The sequence below is a fragment of the Mustela lutreola genome, chromosome 10 (assembly GCF_030435805.1).
Source record: "Mustela lutreola isolate mMusLut2 chromosome 10, mMusLut2.pri, whole genome shotgun sequence".
NCBI lineage: Eukaryota > Metazoa > Chordata > Mammalia > Carnivora > Mustelidae > Mustela > Mustela lutreola.
Window position 1 is genome coordinate 85305233 of NC_081299.1, and position 19215 is coordinate 85324447.

At 39.8% G+C, this 19215-nt stretch overlaps 1 protein-coding gene across 2 annotated transcripts in view; it reads left to right on the forward strand.

Moving 5' to 3' along the window:
• The first annotated feature begins 3446 nt into the window (after positions 1-3446).
• Positions 3447-19215, forward strand: part of SLC35A3 (solute carrier family 35 member A3) — a 51003-nt gene continuing 35234 nt past the window's right edge. The window contains exon 1 of one of the 2 annotated variants that reach the window (XM_059135423.1): positions 3447-3578. Coding sequence is in view for 1 of the 2 variants with exons in the window: in XM_059135422.1 (XP_058991405.1) it covers positions 4055-4072 (18 nt within the window). In the remaining variant the exon portion in view is untranslated. Of the gene's footprint in view, positions 3579-3802; positions 4073-19215 lie in introns of those variants that run through there. The other variant, XM_059135422.1, reaches the window with a different exon arrangement.

Genomic DNA, 19215 nt, shown 5'->3' on the forward strand with positions numbered 1-19215 from the left:
CATGACCTGAGCTGAAGGCAGAGGCTTAACCCACTGAGCCACCCAGCTGCCCTAAATTTGAATTTCTGATAGACTGATGATTTTTTTAGTACAAGTATATCCCCAATATTGCATATATTAAATAATTATTCATTGTTTATTTGAAATTCAAATTTAACTAAGTGTCCTGTATTTCATTTGGCAACTCTAATGAAGTTCTGTTGAGTTACCTAGTCCTGTTTGACTGGCTACTCTCAGGCCCATATGTTGTTCAAATTTTTTTATCTTTAAGTAGCCAAAATTTTGCCTCTCAGAGCTGTTATGATAGGGACGCCAAAGCTAGTCCTCTGTCCCGGGTTGCTGTTTTTCTCCCTTCCTTCATGGCCATCTCTGTTCTTCACTGACACTTAAAAAAAAAAAAATATATATATATATATATATATATATATATATATATATATTTATTTATTTATATTTATTTGTCAGAGAGAGGGAGAGAGAGAGAGGCAAAAGGGGAAGGAGGCTCCTCACTGAGCAAGGAGCCCAATATGAGACTCCATCCCAGGACTCCGGGATCATGACCTGAGCTGATGACAGACACTCAACAGACTGAGCCACCTAGGCGTCCCTTTACTGACATTTATTAACTCTATTGGCACTTTTGCTGTCTGCCACCTTTTTACTATTCTGGCTCTTTCTTTTCCTATACCACTTTTTCTTTCTATAACAACTAAATGTAGTGTTTTAGAGTGAGCATGGACTTTCAAAGCAGACAAATCAGGATTTGAATCCCAGTTTATCTTTCAGTAAGTCTGGGAACTTCAGTAAGTTACTGAGTGTCACTAAGCCTCAGTTTCACTTTCTGCAAAAGAGAGACACGAATGCCTACTTTACAGGGCTGTTCTGAAGGTTAGATGAGATGATACAGGCAAGCTACTCAAAGGGACAATCTTTATTGTTATTATTAGAAGACTTTTAGATGTTGGGTACTGATTTAACTGTTTTGAAGGTGTTGGGTGCCTAGACTTGCAGTTCAGGCTCTGCTCACATTCTTCCCTGGCAAGCTTTTATACTATCTGGCTTGTCTTTGACATCATTCCAAAAACAGTTCAGTTTAGGAAATATGTATTGAGTTTCTACCATGGGCTCACCAGTGTGCTAAATGCTGAAGATCCAGAGATAAATGAGATAGCACAGATCTCAAGGAAAGAGTTAGGCAGAAAGAATTGATATGAAAACAGATCACAGTACAATGAAGTAAAATTACCTAGGTATGCACAGAGTGCCTCAAGACACTGAGACCTCAGAGAAGGAAATCAGACCCCTGGGAGGAAGGAGGCTGGAAAAGCCTTCAAGTTTGTGGTAATACCTGAGCAGAGAATTAAAAGTGGAATGGGCTTGCTATAAAAAAATATGTATATATGTGGGAGTAGTAGAAACATATTCTACACTTAGTGAACAGCATGAGAAATAGCAACATGTCCTATGGGTGGTATACACAGGGAAGCTCAAAGCAATTCAGTAGGTATGAGTATAAATTGTAAACCTAGAAAAGGCTAATGAAAGTTATTACTTTCTTTTGGTCATCGGTGTTAGGGAGCATAACTTTGCAGCAATTGTGAGTTTCATATATTTGGTCCTCTATTTTTTCTTTCTTTTTTATTTGGCCCTCTATTTTCATCACTGCTTTTGTTTGTATAGAGGTTTTTTTTTTTTTTTTTTTTTTTTTTAAGATTTCATTTATTTATTTGACAGACAGAGATCACAAGTAAGCAGAGAGGCCGGCAGAGGGAGGAGGAAGCAGGCTCCCTGCTGAACAGAGAGCCTGATGCGGGACTCAATCCCAGGACCCTGGGACCATGACCTGAGCCGAAGGCAGAGGCTTTAACCCACTGAGCCACCCAGGTGCCCCAAGTTGTTGTTGTTGTTTTTTATAGAGTTTTGATCATTTTCAATTTCATGCCTGTCCCAGATGTCCACGTTACTGTTTCATAATTATAAGTGCTTCCACTTCTCATTTTTCTCATTTTAAAGCTTTCTGAGAGAACTGAAGGCTTTTCTTTAAAAAAATGTTTTCATGTCTTAAGGTATATTTTTGCTGCTGGTTAATTTTTAAAACATTTTATCTTTCTTTCCCCTTACAACCACACATGTTTACTGAATACCTACTATTTTTGAATTAAAAAAAAAGTAGATATGTTAGAATAGTGCCTAGCTATTATTATTTTGTACCAGCCGTATTTTGTTTCCAAAATATTTGGACAAACATTAAGATCTAATATAAATTTCCACATCCAGGGGTTTTCTCAAGGTCACAACACAGAAAAACTTAAAGCCAGTTATTTTTCTTCTTTTTCTTTTTTAAAGATTATTTATTTATTTATTTGACAGAGAGAAGTCACAAGTAGATGGAGAGGCAGGCAGAGAGGGGGGGGGGAAGCAGGCTCACTGCTGAGCAGAGAGCCCGATGTGGGGGGCTCAGTCCCAGGACCCCAAGATCATGACCTGAGCCGAAGGCAGCGGCTTAACCCACTGAGCCACCCAGGCGCCCAAAGCCAGTTATTTTCTAACACAGTTATTTAATTTTATTTTCCTGCTCTCTGTCTCTATGGAGGTAGTTTTAATCACGTGCAATATAAACAGATGTAGGCTTCATCTACAGCGGCACTGTGTAAGAAGAAAGGGAAAACCTTAAAATGCAATTTGATGATCAAACTGGACCTAGAATAATAATTTTAGCTTGTCCATCATCAGACTAGGCTTTGGTGGTTGGAGGATTTCCAACACAGAAATCAGACGGCCTTCTAAAGCTGGTGTTGCCCAAGGGATCCATGAAGCCAGGAACTCTGAGATCCTCTAGCCCCGTTTGCTTTTTCTTGCTGATTGTTCCTTCCCCTGCCCCGGTTAATAGCATTAAGGGGCTCTCCTCAAACTCAAGGTCTCGGCCAGGATGGGAGAGTGGTTATTTCCAACTCAAGAAGCGTTCTTTTGGACTCCTGGGTGGCAGCCTGTGCCAGGGCTAACGTTGTTTTCAGGGACAGTAACAGCTATATCCAGTTGGGGTTGTTTTCCTGGATCCTCCTCTTCACTCCCTTCTCAGGGACCTTTGCCCCAAAGGACTTTGCCTTTCTTTTCGCAGTCGGACACCCTGGCACCCGGCACGACCGGACCGGACAGCCCCGCAGAAGCCCTCGGCGGGAGCCACTCTATCCGACTCTCCCACCCCGGACAGAACTAGCGGGAGGTAGTGCCCCAGGCGGCGACGCGACGGTGAAGGCTACACCGGGGGCTGCCCGCCGAGTCGCCTAAGTGCCTCGCTTTCGGGGACCGAGCTGGCAAGCGCCAAGCTGGGGCCGCCGCAGCCGAGCCGGGAACCGCGTTTGCCCGGGCCGAGGCGGAAGCCGGAGCATTTGGGGGACGGGACCGCGGGAACCCGGAAACGCCTGGGCCGCACCAGGCTCGCGGCGGCTGAGGCGGCTGGAGCCGGCGGCTCAGGGCGTCAAGGGTCGCGGGGGACCCAGCGGGCTGGCCAGCCTCGGCTGCCGGGCGGAGCCGAGTCGCCGCCCGGGGTGCGCGCAGCCGGGGGAGCTGCGCGGGAGGTGAGCGTGGGGCGCCCCTGGGGGGAGGCGGGCGCAGGGCAGCAGGCTGCTGCGGCAGCGGCCGGCCGGGGCGCTAGAGGCTGCCGGTGGCGTGGGGGCGGGCGGCGCAGCTCCGGGAGGAGGAGGAGGAGGAAAAGGTGTGCGGGGGCCTGATGGAAAGTCCGTCCGAGTGAAGGGGACGGGGTCGAGATAAGCACGGGGGGGGAGCGAATGAAGTGACACGTTGTACCTCCGAGGGACGACGTGCAGAATGTGTTGGGTGGAGGAGGAAAGGGCCCGAGGAAAGGGGTGTGTCAAGCGAATGAAGACGGCTCTGTGTGCCTCCGAGCCTAGGGCGTGGGGAGCCCCGTGGCCGGCGGGCCCGGCTGGCCGTCATTCCTTCTGTGAAGGTCCCTGGAGCTCCCGCTCCGAGAGTGGCCCTGCGGTAGGCGCCGATCCACCCGACGGGGACCCTGCACTCGCAGGGACTTGGAGAGATGGAAGGGCTGTCCTTGGTAAGGCTGGTAGCGCCGCGGCAGGGGCGGTCCGGAGCCGGGCGAGATTCCTATCCGGAGCTGTGTGCGCGCGCGCGCCCGTGTGCTGGAGGGGTGCGGGGGAGGGGTTCTGAGGGTTGAGGGAGGGAGGATTTTCATAGTATTTATTTAACCAGCTAACCACCTTTCAGGAACGCGGGTTCAAATGAGTTAAAGAACGATACTGAATGATGAAATGGGCCTTGCTTGGCCAACCGCTTCCATGTCATTACTTTATAGTAGCAAGACTGAATCTTTTATTATGTTCTTATCACATGCAGTCTTTGAAAATGGAATCGGAGTTTTTGGTTTTCAGTCAACATTCAGCTTTGATAGTTAAAGATGAAATCTGGTACAGTTTCTCACTTGGTGGCCTTATTTGCATTGGTAAACTCTGGTTGTTTCCTTTAAGGGAATGTTAAGTTTATATGAATGGTTCTAACATTTCCTACCTAACACGGCCTCTTAAGTACAGATTCTGGTTTTTCAGCGTCTCAGTTTACTTCCCCCCTTTTTCCTTCCTGCAGTCTCCGTGCTAAAATGTGGTGCTTCTCCCTTATTTGCAATATAGCAGTGGCTTCCAAAGTGGACTTGCTTCCCTCAATCTGTCCCCCTTCCAGTCACTCCCCTCCATACTGCTTCTTAAAAGATAGCTTATGCAATCCCTGGTCACTCTTCCCTCAGAAGTACTCAGTGACCTTCTATTGGCTCCAAAATACATTTAAAATTATTTAGGGTGGCATTCAAAACTTTTCAAAATTGCAGCTGTCCATAGCTCCAATTAGATCACTATGTCCCTTTCATTTTTTTGAATTACTTTATCCCACATAATTTTTTTTTTTTTTTTAGCTAAGCTGCTGTAGTTACTTGGAAATGTTATTTCTGAACATGCTGTGTGCCTACCGCCTTGGACTTTGCTTGCATCCTTTCTTCTACAAGGTTCTTCCTTACTATCTTTGTAGAGATTCTACTTATTCTTTTTTTTTTTTTAATTTAGATTTTATTTATTTATTTGACAGGGAGAGAGAGAGAGAGACCATGTGCACAAGCATGTGGAGCAGCAAGCAGAGGGAGAGGGAGAAGCAGGCTCCCTTTTTTTTTTTTTAAAGATTTTATTTATTTATTTGACAGAGAGAGATCACAAGTAGGCAGAGAGGCAGGCAGAGAGAGAGAGGAGGAAGCAGGCTCCCCGCTGAGCAGAGAGCCTGATGCGGGACTCGATCCTAGGACCCTGAGATCATGACCTGAGCTGAAGGCAGCGGCTTAACCCACTGAGCCACCCAGGCGCCCTCTGAAACACATGTTAATAACATCCTTCATACAAATATAACCCAGGAAGGTTAAATATCACTTATTTAGCAAGGTTTTCTATATAATTTGACATATCAAATAAACCTAATTAGTTTGACATTTCTTTTTTTATAAGGAGCTAGAACAAATCTTTTGAGATGTTTCAGCGACCCTCTGGAACAAATCAAAGATCCAGGTCCAAAAGACTTCATTTAGGATTTGATTTGGGGGAATTTTGCCAAACATATTAAAATGTTTTAAAACACATGATTAGGGCGCCTGGGTGGCTCAGTGGGTTAAGCCGCTGCCTTCGGCTCAGGTCATGATCTCAGGGTCCTGGGATCGAGTCCCGCGTCGGGCTCTCTGCTCAGCGGGGAGCCTGCTTCCTCCTCTCTCTGCCTGCCTCTCTGCTTACTTGTAATTTCTCTCTGTCAAATAAATAAATAAAATCTTTAAAAAAAAAAAAAATAAAACACATGATTAAATAGGATCGGAGGTCCTGTGAAACAATCCCTTTAACATATATATATATATATATATATAAAACCTTTGCTCTTTTAATAGAGAAGGCTGTTTTCTTAAGTAATCAAAGACCTGATAAAGAAAATGAGAAACACAGGAAGTTATTTTGATAAAACACTGGATCTTTGTTTTCTAGGCAGGTTACTTTAAAGATAAAGGAAAACCTTTCACAGTCTTATCAGGAGTAGACCCATAGTCCAAGAAAACTTTGTTCTTTAAGGAGAAACAAGACTCAATTCTAGGGTACCTGGGTACCTCAGTTTGTTAAGTGTCTACTTTCAACGCAGGTCCTGATTCTGGGATCCTGGGATTGATTCCCGTGTCAGGCTCCCTGCTCAGTGAGGAGTCTGCTTCTTCCTCTCCCTCTGCTTCCCTCTCTCTGTGTCAAATAAATAAATAAAATATTTTTTTAAAAAAGACTCAGTTCTAGTTTTACATCAATGTACTTTTGATATTAAGGCTCGTTTTTATAACCCCTGTAATTAATGCATTCAATTTTAGCCACTTGACCACTCAAAATAAGTTTCTTCTCTCTCTCTCTCTTCTCAGCTTTCTATATCTATTCAGTGTTTGTCTTTTATTTTGCTCTTTCTCATTATGGAAAAACCAATAATTCTACTTTAGGGCAAAATTAGTCCTTTTTTTTTTTTTTGCTCTTGACAAAAACATATCTCCATATCTTATAGTTTTCATACCAAAACACATCTGCTTTCTATGTATATAGAGTTCCTCCGTTATTTCTAGTATTTTAATTACGTATATTAATTAGAATTCTTAATTCTTAGAATGCTTAATTCTAGTGAAAACTAGGAAGTAAGTAATTGTGAAATGTTTGTCATACACCAACATTCTGGTTAACTCAGAGATGTACTACAACCAACCCCTCTTTTCTTTTTTTTGTAAATGTAGTTGCTGACTATCTATCATTTAACTAGACTTCTCAAATCTCTAAGGACATAAGTCTCCAAAAAGATTTGGGAAACTATTCAAGCAGACGTAAAAAATAATTATTGTTGAAAAGTTCATTTATGAATTTTTGTATTTTTAAATTTTTTTACATTTAAACTTTTATTTAATTCACTTGTTTTAAAAACATACGTTTCGGGGCGCCTGAGTGGCCCAGTGGGTTAAAGCCTCTGCCTTCGGCTCAGGTCATGATCCTAGGGTCCTGGGATCGAGCCCCGCATCGGGCTTTCTGCTCAGCAGGGAGCCTGCTTCCTCCTCTCTCTCTCTGCCCACCTCTCTGTCTACTTGTCATCTCTGTCAAATAAATAAATAAAATCTTTTAAAAAAAATAAAAAATAAAAACATACGTTTCAATTACTCATGAAAATTTCATGAGACATTAAGCAGCTAGCCATGTTATTATTTTTCTTGCTGACAAATTTTGTAACATTAAGCAGCTAGTCATCTTATGGTTTTTCTTGCTGACAAATTTTGTAACATAGAGCTAATGTTGTGCTTATTTGACTTATAAACCCAGCTAGAAAAGCTGTATGTCTGCATTATATTTAATGCTGTCAACTTTGTTTTTGTTGTTGTTTTAGCTAAACCAACAATATTCTTATTTGCCAAAGATTACCTGAGTCATGTGAACTTAAAAACATTTGTGTTAGTTTCTGTATTTCTCTCCAAGAATATGATATTAATATAGTATTCCCTTTTCCCATAATTTAATTAATTGAGCTCTTTTACAGACTACTTTTGGCAAGACCATCTAGAGGTAGAAAAATATCATACATGTAAAACACACAAACAGAAATGAGATCTTATGGCTTTTGTTTTAAATTCTTAACCATGTGTTAGGTACAGTAATAGAAAGCTCACTAGTTTATGTAAAAGAAATTGTGTGTCTGATAGATAGAATAAGGTGAGGTTACCTGCTTAGATGGCTAAAGCTTTTTACTAATGTTTGTTGAAAAAACTTTTTTTTCCCTTAAGTTTATTTATTTAAGCAATCTCTATACCAAACCTGGGGCTTGAACTCATGACCCTGTGAGATCAAGAGTCATACACTTCTCTGAGTGAGCCAGCTGCATGCTCTGAGAAGACTTTTTAAGATTGTTCATTTGCCCAGTATCCAGATAACTCCCTTTCCCTTTTCAGCATCAGGGTAATTGTCTCTAACTCTCTTAGAGATCCTGATGGAGGATAGGGGTCTTAAAGTTCAAATGACTATAGGCTAAAGTGGGGAGAGAGAAATCTTGCAGGGGTAGAAAGAGGGATGGTGGGGATAGGGGCCTGAAGGAGTCAAGGCAAATGGGTAGAATATTGAAGTTGGCTAAAGGAGGAAGAAGGAGCAGAAGTAATGGGAAGGTAGAGAGGTCTTAGAAGAGCCAGTTTGGGAAGATCTTAGGTTTCCCAAAGAAGCCAGTGAAGTTCCAGATTATCCTCAACAAAATCATGCCAATAAGAAGGAGGTAGACAGAGGTGGCAGAGTATATAGCTAGCAGGGGTTCAAGAAGAGGATTTCAGTGGACTGAAAAGTTCTCACGAGAAGCATAGGATGGAATAGAACAGAGAGGCATTAAAGAACAAATAATTCCCATCAGGCTCCAAATACCAGCTTCCAATTAGATTAACTTGACCATAGAGCTCCTTTAAAAATCCTTTCAAATATCTTATCAGGTTTCAGCTGGGACAAACAGTAAATATTCCTGGCAGTACTGAACTCCTTTTTAAAAATATTAAAAAAAAAATTTTTTTTTTTAAACCAAAGGTAAGCATATCGAGTGACTCACAACCAAAACCAATAAACCTTTTATGACTCAATCATGATGCAAGAAATATATCCAGAGAAGGTAAAAAAGATGCAGCCCTCCCAAGGTCCAGAAGCACTATTAAAGATAGCCAAAAGAAAGAGACATATCTCCAATTCATCCCCCACCCCCAAACAACTGGCAGCAGTCAGTAGGATGCTAGCTTCCAATGGAGTGCAACCCCCATTTCTGTCTAGCTCCTATTCTATATTCTGTATTCTTTTTCTTATGACTTCTAACCTGATGTTTGAGCCACTTGCACACCCAAGAACTGATAACCTGCATGCCCCAGGCAGGCAGAAAGCCAAGCCAAATTTTAGAGCACAAAATGAGATAAATAGGGAAGGAATAGCTGCACTTTAGGAGGCAAGGATCAATAACCAGTGGGTACCCTAAAACCAAATTCCCGAGAATCTTAATTCAGAGAACTAATATTTACAGATGTTTTCCTTCTGCTAATCTGATTTGGAAAGGAAGAGGCCATATGAAATTTTACCTTCTTCTCTTGACTGGGTGTTATATAGACAGATCAAGGAGAGCTGATTTGGTAAGAATTCTTACCCATCTCTGGCCTCTGCTGGTTCTTCCAGGGTCCCATCTGTGAGCTGTAGAGTGCATAGGGTATCTCAGCAATCCCATCTTTTGTCACCAAAAACTGTAGGGGAAGAAACTAATTTTCTCTCTGATCTTCTGAGTTCCTAGCCGAGACTGCCATCATAAAAGACAGATTAACAAGAGAAAAACAGAGGCTTATTAACATATGTTCTCCATATATACAGTGTATACACTCAGGGAAAATGAGTAACTCAAAGGAGTAGCTTTAGAATTCAGAATTAAATACCATTCTGAGAGGGAAAGGAGAAGAGAGATGTAGGCCTCTTAGGGGAAAATAAGCGATTTTTAGGAAAGATGAATGGACCCTTAGAAGAATATGTAAGAGTTAAGATAGTTTGTGGCAAAGTTTATCTGGGTATGATGTTAACTTCTAATCTTCTATAGTGAGTCAATCCTCCCTAGTTGATGAAACTCCTCTGGGGATGGGGGATTTATGACAACTGAGTTGCTTGTAGAGGATTTGTTTTTAGATAGAAGAGGAAGGTTTGGGGAAAGCCTCCCCTGCATTTGCTGTTTTTTAAGTACCTACAGCATGAAATAACCAATATGCTAAAGTGGCTCATTTTGCAGGTGGCATATTCTATTTTCTTTCACCCCCATTTTCTAGATGAGAACATTAAAGGTCAAATAACTGGCCCTAGGTTCTGCACAGACTCTTTACACTGCTTCAGTTATATTCAATATGCATATAGTTTGTATCTTCAGATGTGTCTTTTTTTTCTTAAGGTTTTATTTATTTGAGAGAGACAGAGTACAAATTCCAGGGGCCAGGGTAGGCAGAGGGAGAGGAAGAAGCAGATTCCTCATTGAACAAGGAGCCTGATGCAGGGCTCTATCCCAGGATCTGAGCTGAAGGCAGACACTTAACTGACTGAGCCTCAGATGTGTCTTTCACACAGTGAGAACTCAATATGATGAATGAAGGAAAGATACACATTAGAATCAACTGAAATAACCTCAGTTAAAGCCCAGTCTTACCATTCAGTAGCTGCGAAGTATAACTTTTGAGGTTTTTCCTTCTCCTAAAAGTTTTAGACAGGGAGCTTTTTATTTTATATTAATCTGCTGTGGAATTTTTGTGTATGTGTATGAAACTGCAAAAAAAAATTAAGAGTAAATTGTAAACTTGTCAGTAACTAAAATCCAACCAGCAGTTAATAATGTCATTTACCATCATTATTTGAACATCATCAAACCAGCAGTTAATATTGTTACTCATGTGTATGAATTTATTATTAAAGTTCAGATCATGAATTGATAGCTAAGCATTAGATGTCAACTCTCCAAAAGCAAGTCAATCCTCAGTATATTCAACTTAATTGTCTGGTTTAATGAAGGAATGTAGTGCTGTGTTTATATAATTTTAGTGAACTTTTAAATGTTGTTTGCTAGGTAGATTTGAGAGTGTTTGGTATATAAATATGAGAGTTTTTACTTTATAAGCTTGAATGTTATGCAGCTTCTCTATCTAAATTGGCTGCCCAGAATTCTTACCAGTTTATCATTCAGATTGGAGGTACCACTCAAAAAACAAAGAACCAGTTGCTGTATGGAGATAAGTGTTTTGATTGAAAAAGCATGATGGATCAGGAAATACAATAGAAATTAGAGTTAAGGTGAAGCTGAAACTATTTAAAAATTTTTTTTTTATTTAAGGATTTTATTTTATTTATTTGATAGAGAGAGATCACAAGTAGGCAGAGAGACAGGCAGAGAGAGAGCGAGGAGGAAGCAGGCTCCCTGCCAAGCAGAGAGCCCGATGCAGGACTAGATCCCAGGACCCTTTATATCGGAGCTCTGAGATCATGACCTGAGCTGAAGGCAGAGGCGTAAGCCACTGAGCCACCCAGGTGCCCGAAGCTGAAACTTTTAAGTTACAACAGGTAAAATGCTAAAAAAGAAGATCATTCCAATAAGAGAGTGTCTACATACACCTTTTACCCGTTCTGCTTACTTTTTCTGTAAAAGCAGGATGTGAAGTTTTTTCTAAATTCATATGTTCTTTAAAACCAATTTTAAACACTTCTAGTAGCATTTTTTAACATGAGTAAGTCTTACAAAGGTATTCAGTGAATATTCAAATAAAGCACTAGAGTATTATAACCACTTCTTTTGATTGATAGCTTTTAATCCTCATAACCATGGTGTGAGGTACATACTATCCCTTCCCCTCCATAGTATAGATGAGGGAAAGGAGGGACAGAGAGGTTAAATAATCTGCTCTATTTAGTGGTGGGGACAGAATGTGAAATTAGGCAATCTGAGTGCAGAGTTGTACTTTAATATACTATTCTGATTGGCCCTCTAAAACTTAGACGTTTTAAACACTTCGCCTTTACTACGAAGACCATGCAAAAGACTTACTGCAAAAATTAATAAGTCATGAATTGGTAGCTTTGACTGAGAGAAATCTTCCTTTATATCGGAGCTCTGACATGTTAGGCAAGGTAAATTATATACTTAATATCTCAGAACCTACAGGTTTTTAAGTATTTTTTAAAATTTTATTTATTTATTTGACAGAGAGAGAGAGACAGCGAGAGAGGGAACACAGGCAGAGGGAGCAGCAGAGGGAGAGGGAGAAGCAGGCTCCCCACTGAGCAGGGGAGACTGATGTGGGACTCAATCCCAAGACCCTGGGATCATGACCTGAGTCAAAGGCAGATGTTTAAGCTACTGAGCCACCACGTGCCCTAGAACTTGCAACATTTACAGATTAAATGAGATTTAAATGGGATAATGCCTATAAAGCACCTAGCACAATGTCTGATATGCTGTAGGTACTCAGTAGATGTTCTTTTATTAATTTAACTTGTGAAGTTATAATTATTAGGAAACATTTATCGGAAACATGTTTTGACATGGGTGCCTGCATCTTTTATGTATTATACAGAGAAACTTAATCTTTGAGGGTCATTCTTCCCTTCTGAGAATTTACATATGGTAGAGTTTATTTGTTCTTTTATAAATTCAACATAGAGTATATGCCTATTATGTGACATATCCTGGTAAGGAGCTGCAGGAAATACAATGATGAGTAAAACACGGAAATGCGTATATGTCAATAAGTTAGACTGATAAAATTTATAAGTGGTAATTATAAAATATAAGTATAAAAATCACATTGGAATATGGTAGAGGAGAGGCTTTTTTAGTCAGCTTGAAACTTGAGAAAACTTCACTGAGAGTAGACTTGTATTTTGATACAAGAGAAAAAATTCTACAGATAAAGAAGAGGAAAGAAAAATTATAATTAAAGAAAAAAAAATTTTTTTTAAAGTAAGCTCCATGTCCAGTGAGGAGCTTGAACTCACAACCCTGAGATCAAGACCTGAGCTGGGATCAAGAGTTGGATGTTTAACTAACTGAGCCACCCAGGTGCCCCAAGGAAAGAGTTATTTTTAAAAAAGGGATATTTCTTTAAAGAATGCATGAAGAAAAAATGTTTGAGATAGATCATAGTTTATGGCAGAGAATTTAGGTTGGGGCCAGGTAGCGATGGACTGTTTTATGTGAGTTTGTCCTGTATCTTTTATTGGTAGGGAGTTAGTTAAATTTTACAAAAAGAGAAGGAATGAGGGGCGCCTGGGTGTCTCAGACGGTTAAATGTCCGCCTTTGCCTCAGGGGTCCTAGGACTGAGCCCCACATCCAGCTGCCTGCTTTGCAGAGAGCCTGCTTCTTTCCCTCTCTCTGCCCCTACTTGTGCTTTCTTTCTCTTTGTCAAATAAATAAATAAAATTAAAAAAAAATAAAAGGAATGTGATCAGATCTACATTTTCATAAGATACCAGCTATACGGAGATTTGAGTTGTGAGAGTCCGAAGGCTGTCCCATCATTTGGGAGGCAGAGTGATGTAAGAACAGTAAATATTGAACAGGCGTAACTGAAATGTACTCAAAATCTATGTAGTTTATAAACCCATTGTATATATAAACTCCTAAGACTATAGGTTTACCTGGGAGTGGTAACACTTTCCTGTTTAGAAAGGGTGGTGGTTTAAAAAAAAGACAAAATCCAACCACTACATAGCATTTGAATTTTAGCAGTGGAATTTTGTCCTTGGGGGAGGGTGGTATTCTTCCATTAACTACTCAAACACAGTTAAATAGCTAGAGTTCAAAAAATTTTTTGCCCTCGACAATCTGTCAAACCATATATCCATAAATACCAGCTAGTTCTATATGTTCTATTAAGTTTCAGTTAAATTATTTTAAACAGTTTTCTAAAATTTTTACCATTTATGAGTGCTACAAAGAGAAGCATTTGGAAAACCTGGGTGGCCCAGTTGGTTGAATGTCTGCCTCCGCTCCGGTCATTGTCCCAGGGTCCTGGATTTGAGTCCCACATTGGGTTCCTTGCTTAGCAGGGAGCCTGCTTTCCCTCTGCCTGTCACTACCTCTTCTTGTGGTTGCTCACTCTCTCTCTCTCTGACAGATAAAGAAAAACCTTAAAAAAAAAAAAAAAGAAAAGAAAAACATCTTAAGGTCCCTGATCTTTCAGGTTTGGCCTCAGGCTGAATTAAATAGCTAAACATTATTCTTAATTGTCCCAGTACACTTTAATTAAAAAAAAAAAAAGATTTTATGTATTCATTTGCCAGAGAGAGAGAGTACAAGCAGGGAGAGCAGCAGGCAGAGTGAGAGGGAGAAGCAGGTTCTCTGCTGAGCAGGGAGCCAGATGTAGGACTGGATCCCAGGACCTGGGATCATGACCTGAGCCAAAAGCAGATGCTTAATGAACGGAGCCACCCAGGCTTCCTGGTAATTTTAATTCTTAAACATTTGAAAAAAATGCTAGAACCTTGTTATTAATGTTAGTACTTGGGGAATAACACTATCTTATAGAATGATTATATTATGTTTGACTTTATATTTTATAGATAGATATGTTTTAGATGGCATGTTTTGACATATGTAGTATACCTCAAACTGGGCAATACATCATGTTTAAAGGAATCCATTTGGGCGGCAGAGGGGCTTCAGTTGGTTAAAATATCCACCTTCAGCTCAGGTCATGATCCCAGGGTCCTGGGATTGAGCCCCACATTGGTTTCCCTGCTCAGCAGGGAGTGTGCTTCTCCCTCTCCTGCCTACTGCTCCCCCTGCTTATGCATGCTATTTCTCTCTCTCTGTCAAGTAAATAAATAAATTCTTATTTAAAAAAAAAAAAGGAGTCAATTTGAGAATACTCCAGTGTGAACAGAAATTTTAAAATTGGAAATTGTTTTTTAGATTATAAATTCTTATCTGATTACTGCTGTTAATATTTCCAGTTACAAAAACAAAGACATGAATAAAAATAGTGATGATCTGTACTGTCTTTTGCTCTTTATGTCCTTTAAAATAGCAAAGAAATTGGTGTTTTCTAAAATAAGCATTAATAGAATTATTTTTTAACATTGGTCAAGTCCTTCCCTTCCCTATAGAAATATTATGGACATTGCTGTGAAGTGTGTAAACCTGGTGATTCACAGACCTGTACCCCTGGGGATAAAAATATATGTTTATAAAAAATGATAAATAAATAAATAAATAAATAAAAGAAATATTATTAACCATATAGTTTTGTGAAACAATGGATGGCTTCAAATTTTCCATGACAGAACATCACTAGAGCAATATCTCACTTATTTGGTATCCTTGATTTTTTTTTTTATACTGAGTCTGACATTTATTTTAAATAATATTTATTAAGCACAGCACAAACTGTGTGAGAGGAATTGTTGAAGACAGACACTTAACAACTGAGCCACCCTGTTGCCCTGTGAGAGGAGTTGTTGTACGCACTCTCAGTATAAGCTTGTTATCCTGGTAACTGATTAATTCTTTTGAGTCCTGTAAACTTAATTTTAACCGTCTTCCTCCTAAACATTTTTTTTTTAAAAGATTTTATTTATTTATTTGACAGACAGAGATCACAAGTAGGCAGAGAGGCAGGCAGAGAGAGAGAGAGAGAGAGAGAGGAGGAAGCAGGCTCCCCGCTGAGCAGAGAGCCCGATGCAGGACTCGATCCTGGGACCCCGAGATCATGACCCAAGCCGAAGGCAGCGGCTTAACCAACTGAGCCACCCAGGCGCCCCCTCCTAAACATTTTAAATGGTTTCTGCCTAAGTAGACATAGAATAGAGAACAATTAAATTTTAAAAAACACACACTTGTATTGATTTCCCGAGGCTTCTGTAAAAATTACCCCAGATTAGTTACTTATATTAAGAGAAAGATATTCTCCCATAGTTCTGGAGGCCAGAGATCCAAAATCAGCATCACTAGGCTGATGATAAAGTGTCAGCAGGGCTGCCTATACTCCCTCTGGAGGCTCTAAGGAAAAACCCATTCTTTTCTCTTCCAGCTTCTGGTGGGTGCCAGTCTTCCTTGGTTTGTGGCTCTATCACTAGTCTGCAAGGCCAGCATCTTCAGATCTCTCTATGGATCCATCTTCACAGTTTTGTCCTCTTAAGTATTTGTGTTCTCCTTTTCTGTCTGTCTTTTATGAGGTGTTTGTGCTGGTGTTTAGGGCGCACTTAGCTAATCCAGCATAATCTTCCAATCTCAGGATCCTTAATTTCATTTGCAAAATCCTTTTTCCCAAATAAGGTAACATTTACATGTTCTAGGGATTAGGACCTATATATTTGGGGGCCATTTTTCAGCCTGCTACAATCCTCAGGCATATTTTAATGTCGGGACATGTGCTAGGATATAGAGATTGTAAAAATGTGTAGAGTATAGGATACTGGGACCCTATGAAATTAAAAACTCAATTTGCTTTTTTTCCTTTTCTTTTAAGATTTTATTCATTTATATGAGAAAGAGCATGAGCAGGAGGATAGGCAGACGGTGAAGCAGACTCCCTGCTGAACAGGGAGCCCAGTGCAGGGCTCAGTCCCAGGATTGGGGATCATGACTAGAAAGGCAGACACTTAACCAACTAGCCACCTAGGCACCCTTCAGTTTGCTTTTTATTTCAGGCCCATGACAGGATCAGACTTTGGACATGTTTTTCAGAAACACTGACTTAATAGCTAAAAGAGAGAAGTTGTCTTAGGCCTGTGATAGAAGCTTTCTGATATCTTACCTGGACCATGGGCTATGAATTTAGATTCTCAAGTTCATTATTGTCTTTCTCTAAGTTTTCTAGTTATTTTAGAAGAAAAAAGTGAACACCTTTATATGCTGATTTTCAGAAAATATTGTGGTAGCAACTATTTGATCACCCAAAATCTCATGTTGATTATAGGTGTTTACAGGCTATAGTTTAAGTAACTTTTGCCTTAGCATGATGAACAACCACCAGTGTCTCCTTTACCACTGGTAATAGGGTCATTAATGGCCTTAAATCTAGTCAGATCAGAAACTAATTCCAAATTACTTCCATTGTGGTTCTGTTACCCTAGAACCACATTTAGTACTACACACTGTATTAGGGTACAAATGAGAAACAGAGCCCTTCACTGTTATAGGATAAGGATTTTATGGTATGAATAAGACCTTTCACAATTGTGGGGAAAGCAGGAGAAGTAAAAGTCTAAAAAGAGAGTGTTGTGGGGAAAAAAAAAGAGCGTCAGAGGATTACTGAAGAGTAACTAAAAGCAGCCTTCCCTCAAACACTAGTGTGGGTACACAAGTCAGAGCTTTCAAAGGAATCTAGGAAGCAAGGATGTCCTGTAGCCAAAATAGGACCATGTAATGGAGCTGGTGGAAAGGTGTATAGAAAGTTGTCTTGTGTCGCTGTCTTTTTCTGTCCATAGTCAAGAGTATGGTGGAGGGATGAGCCCATTTTTGTGCAATAGGATTGGCAGTTGTGAGGAAGAGCTGACCTAGTGCAGGGAAGAGTGAGGACAACTGGAATCTAATTCTCTGTTTCAGTTTTACCAGATTTAACCCTGAGTATTCCTGAGAGTAATGGCTCTTTGTCACTCCCTCCCCCAAGTTTTGTGCAGACTTGTGTTTAGCCAGTTCTAACCTAGCACTCCCTAGGACTTAGGGAGATACGTTTGAGTTTAACTAAGTTGACATAAGGTACCATTTTCCTATGATATTTTTCTCGTGCACCCTATATCAAAGCAGTTTACATACTTATACTATTTCTTGAGTTGTTTGAATAATGTGTCTTTCAAGCTAGAGGATAAACTTCATGAAGAAACAGACTATATGTGTCTTGGTCATCATGGTGTATCCAATGCCTAAGTATCCTATGTATTAAATATTTTTTTATTTTTAAAATTTTTTAAATTTTTAAAAAAGATTTTATTTATTTATTTCACAGAGATCACAAGTAAGCAGAGAGGCAGGTGGAGAGAGAGGGGGAACCAGGCTCCCTGACGAGCAGAGAGCCGGATGCGGGGCTTGATCCCAGGACCCTGGCATCAGGACCTGAGCCCATGGCAGAGGCTTCAACCCACTGAGCCACCCAGGCGACCCTATGTATTAAATATTGATGGCAAGTTGTGGAGTGTTGTAGGATACCTTTATTTCTCACTTCTGCTTCCAGTTTCCTTGGTCTTGAACATTTACTAATGGTTAGTGTGTGTGGACCCTACCTGGCTTTTACACAAGTCTTATTCTTTTTAGAATAACTAGAACTTTTTTTTTTTTTTTAATATTTTATTGATTCATTGGACAGACAGAGATCACAAGTAGGCAGAGAGGCAGGCAGAGAGAGGAGGGAGCAGGCTCCCCGCTGAGCAGAGAGCCCGATGTGGGGCTCGATCCCAGGACCCTGGGATCATGACCTGAGCCGAAGGCAGAGGCTTTAACCCACTGAGCCACCCAGGTGCCCCCCCCCCCTATTTTTTTAGGAATATCTTTAACTTCTCTCTTTAGCTGTAAGTGGAGGAAATGCCATAGTGGAAGGTGGTAGGGCAGAATAGCACAGAATGGGGAAATAGGAGATTGAAGCGTAACACATTCAAAGGGGAACTTAGAGCTATACTTACTAGACCATTATGTTTTCCAAATTACTGACATTACATAGAGTATAATAATACTGAACAATTTTTAATCTAAAAATTAGAATGCAAATAGTTTTTATATTTGTGTAGTTGAAGAAATACTTGAGTGTTATCAATTTAACTGAATATAAGAATGAAAATTCTGCAGTAGTGAAAGAACAAGTTAAAAATTGACAGTACTGTAATTTACATACAGGTAATATTTGCCTTATGTAAACCGACACCTGACACATTGAGGAAGAAAGGGAAGGAGAAACAATGAAAAGTTGTTTTACTTAGAATGTAACAGGAACCTTAGATAGTAAAGTGTTGATTATTAAGTGTTACTGAGCAGGATTGTGCCCTGCACTTAAAAGTGAACTAATTTAGTGGTAGTTATTATTTCTATCATAGAAATAAAATTGGTTATACAGATAGTATAAATTATCTTTGACTCATTTTTCTTTCACTTTTATAAAAAATAAAATTTTTGGATTTCCTACAAGATTATTATGGATTTCAAGTAGGACATATTGTTGCTACTTTTAGGACCTGCTGTGGCTACTTCTGAGGTAGTTTGAAAGGATGGTATATAAATGCCAGTGTCAGAAGAAAAGGCAGTTGTGATGAATTTTATTTGTCAATATTTAGCATACAGTTATAGGTTGCAGTTTTAAAGTTTGGCATCATGGAAGACAGTGGACAAAAAATTGCAACTGAGGTCAGTATTTTTGTATGTATTTATTTTTCTGTTCATTTACTTGGAAAATCTTAAAAGATGTGTTTTGAACAAGTAACTGTTTCTGAATAGCATATAATGTGAACTGATATTTGCCTAGCATTTTATAATTGTGTGTTTTCATATGTACTCTATTGTGTCATTAACTTCTAGTAGTTATTATATTGCACTTAGGAATATATTTCAGAACTAGTGTTTAGAAAATGTAAATATAGCTTACTGAAAAAACCGTGAGTTAAGAAATTGAGCCTTTTATTTTTACAATTGAA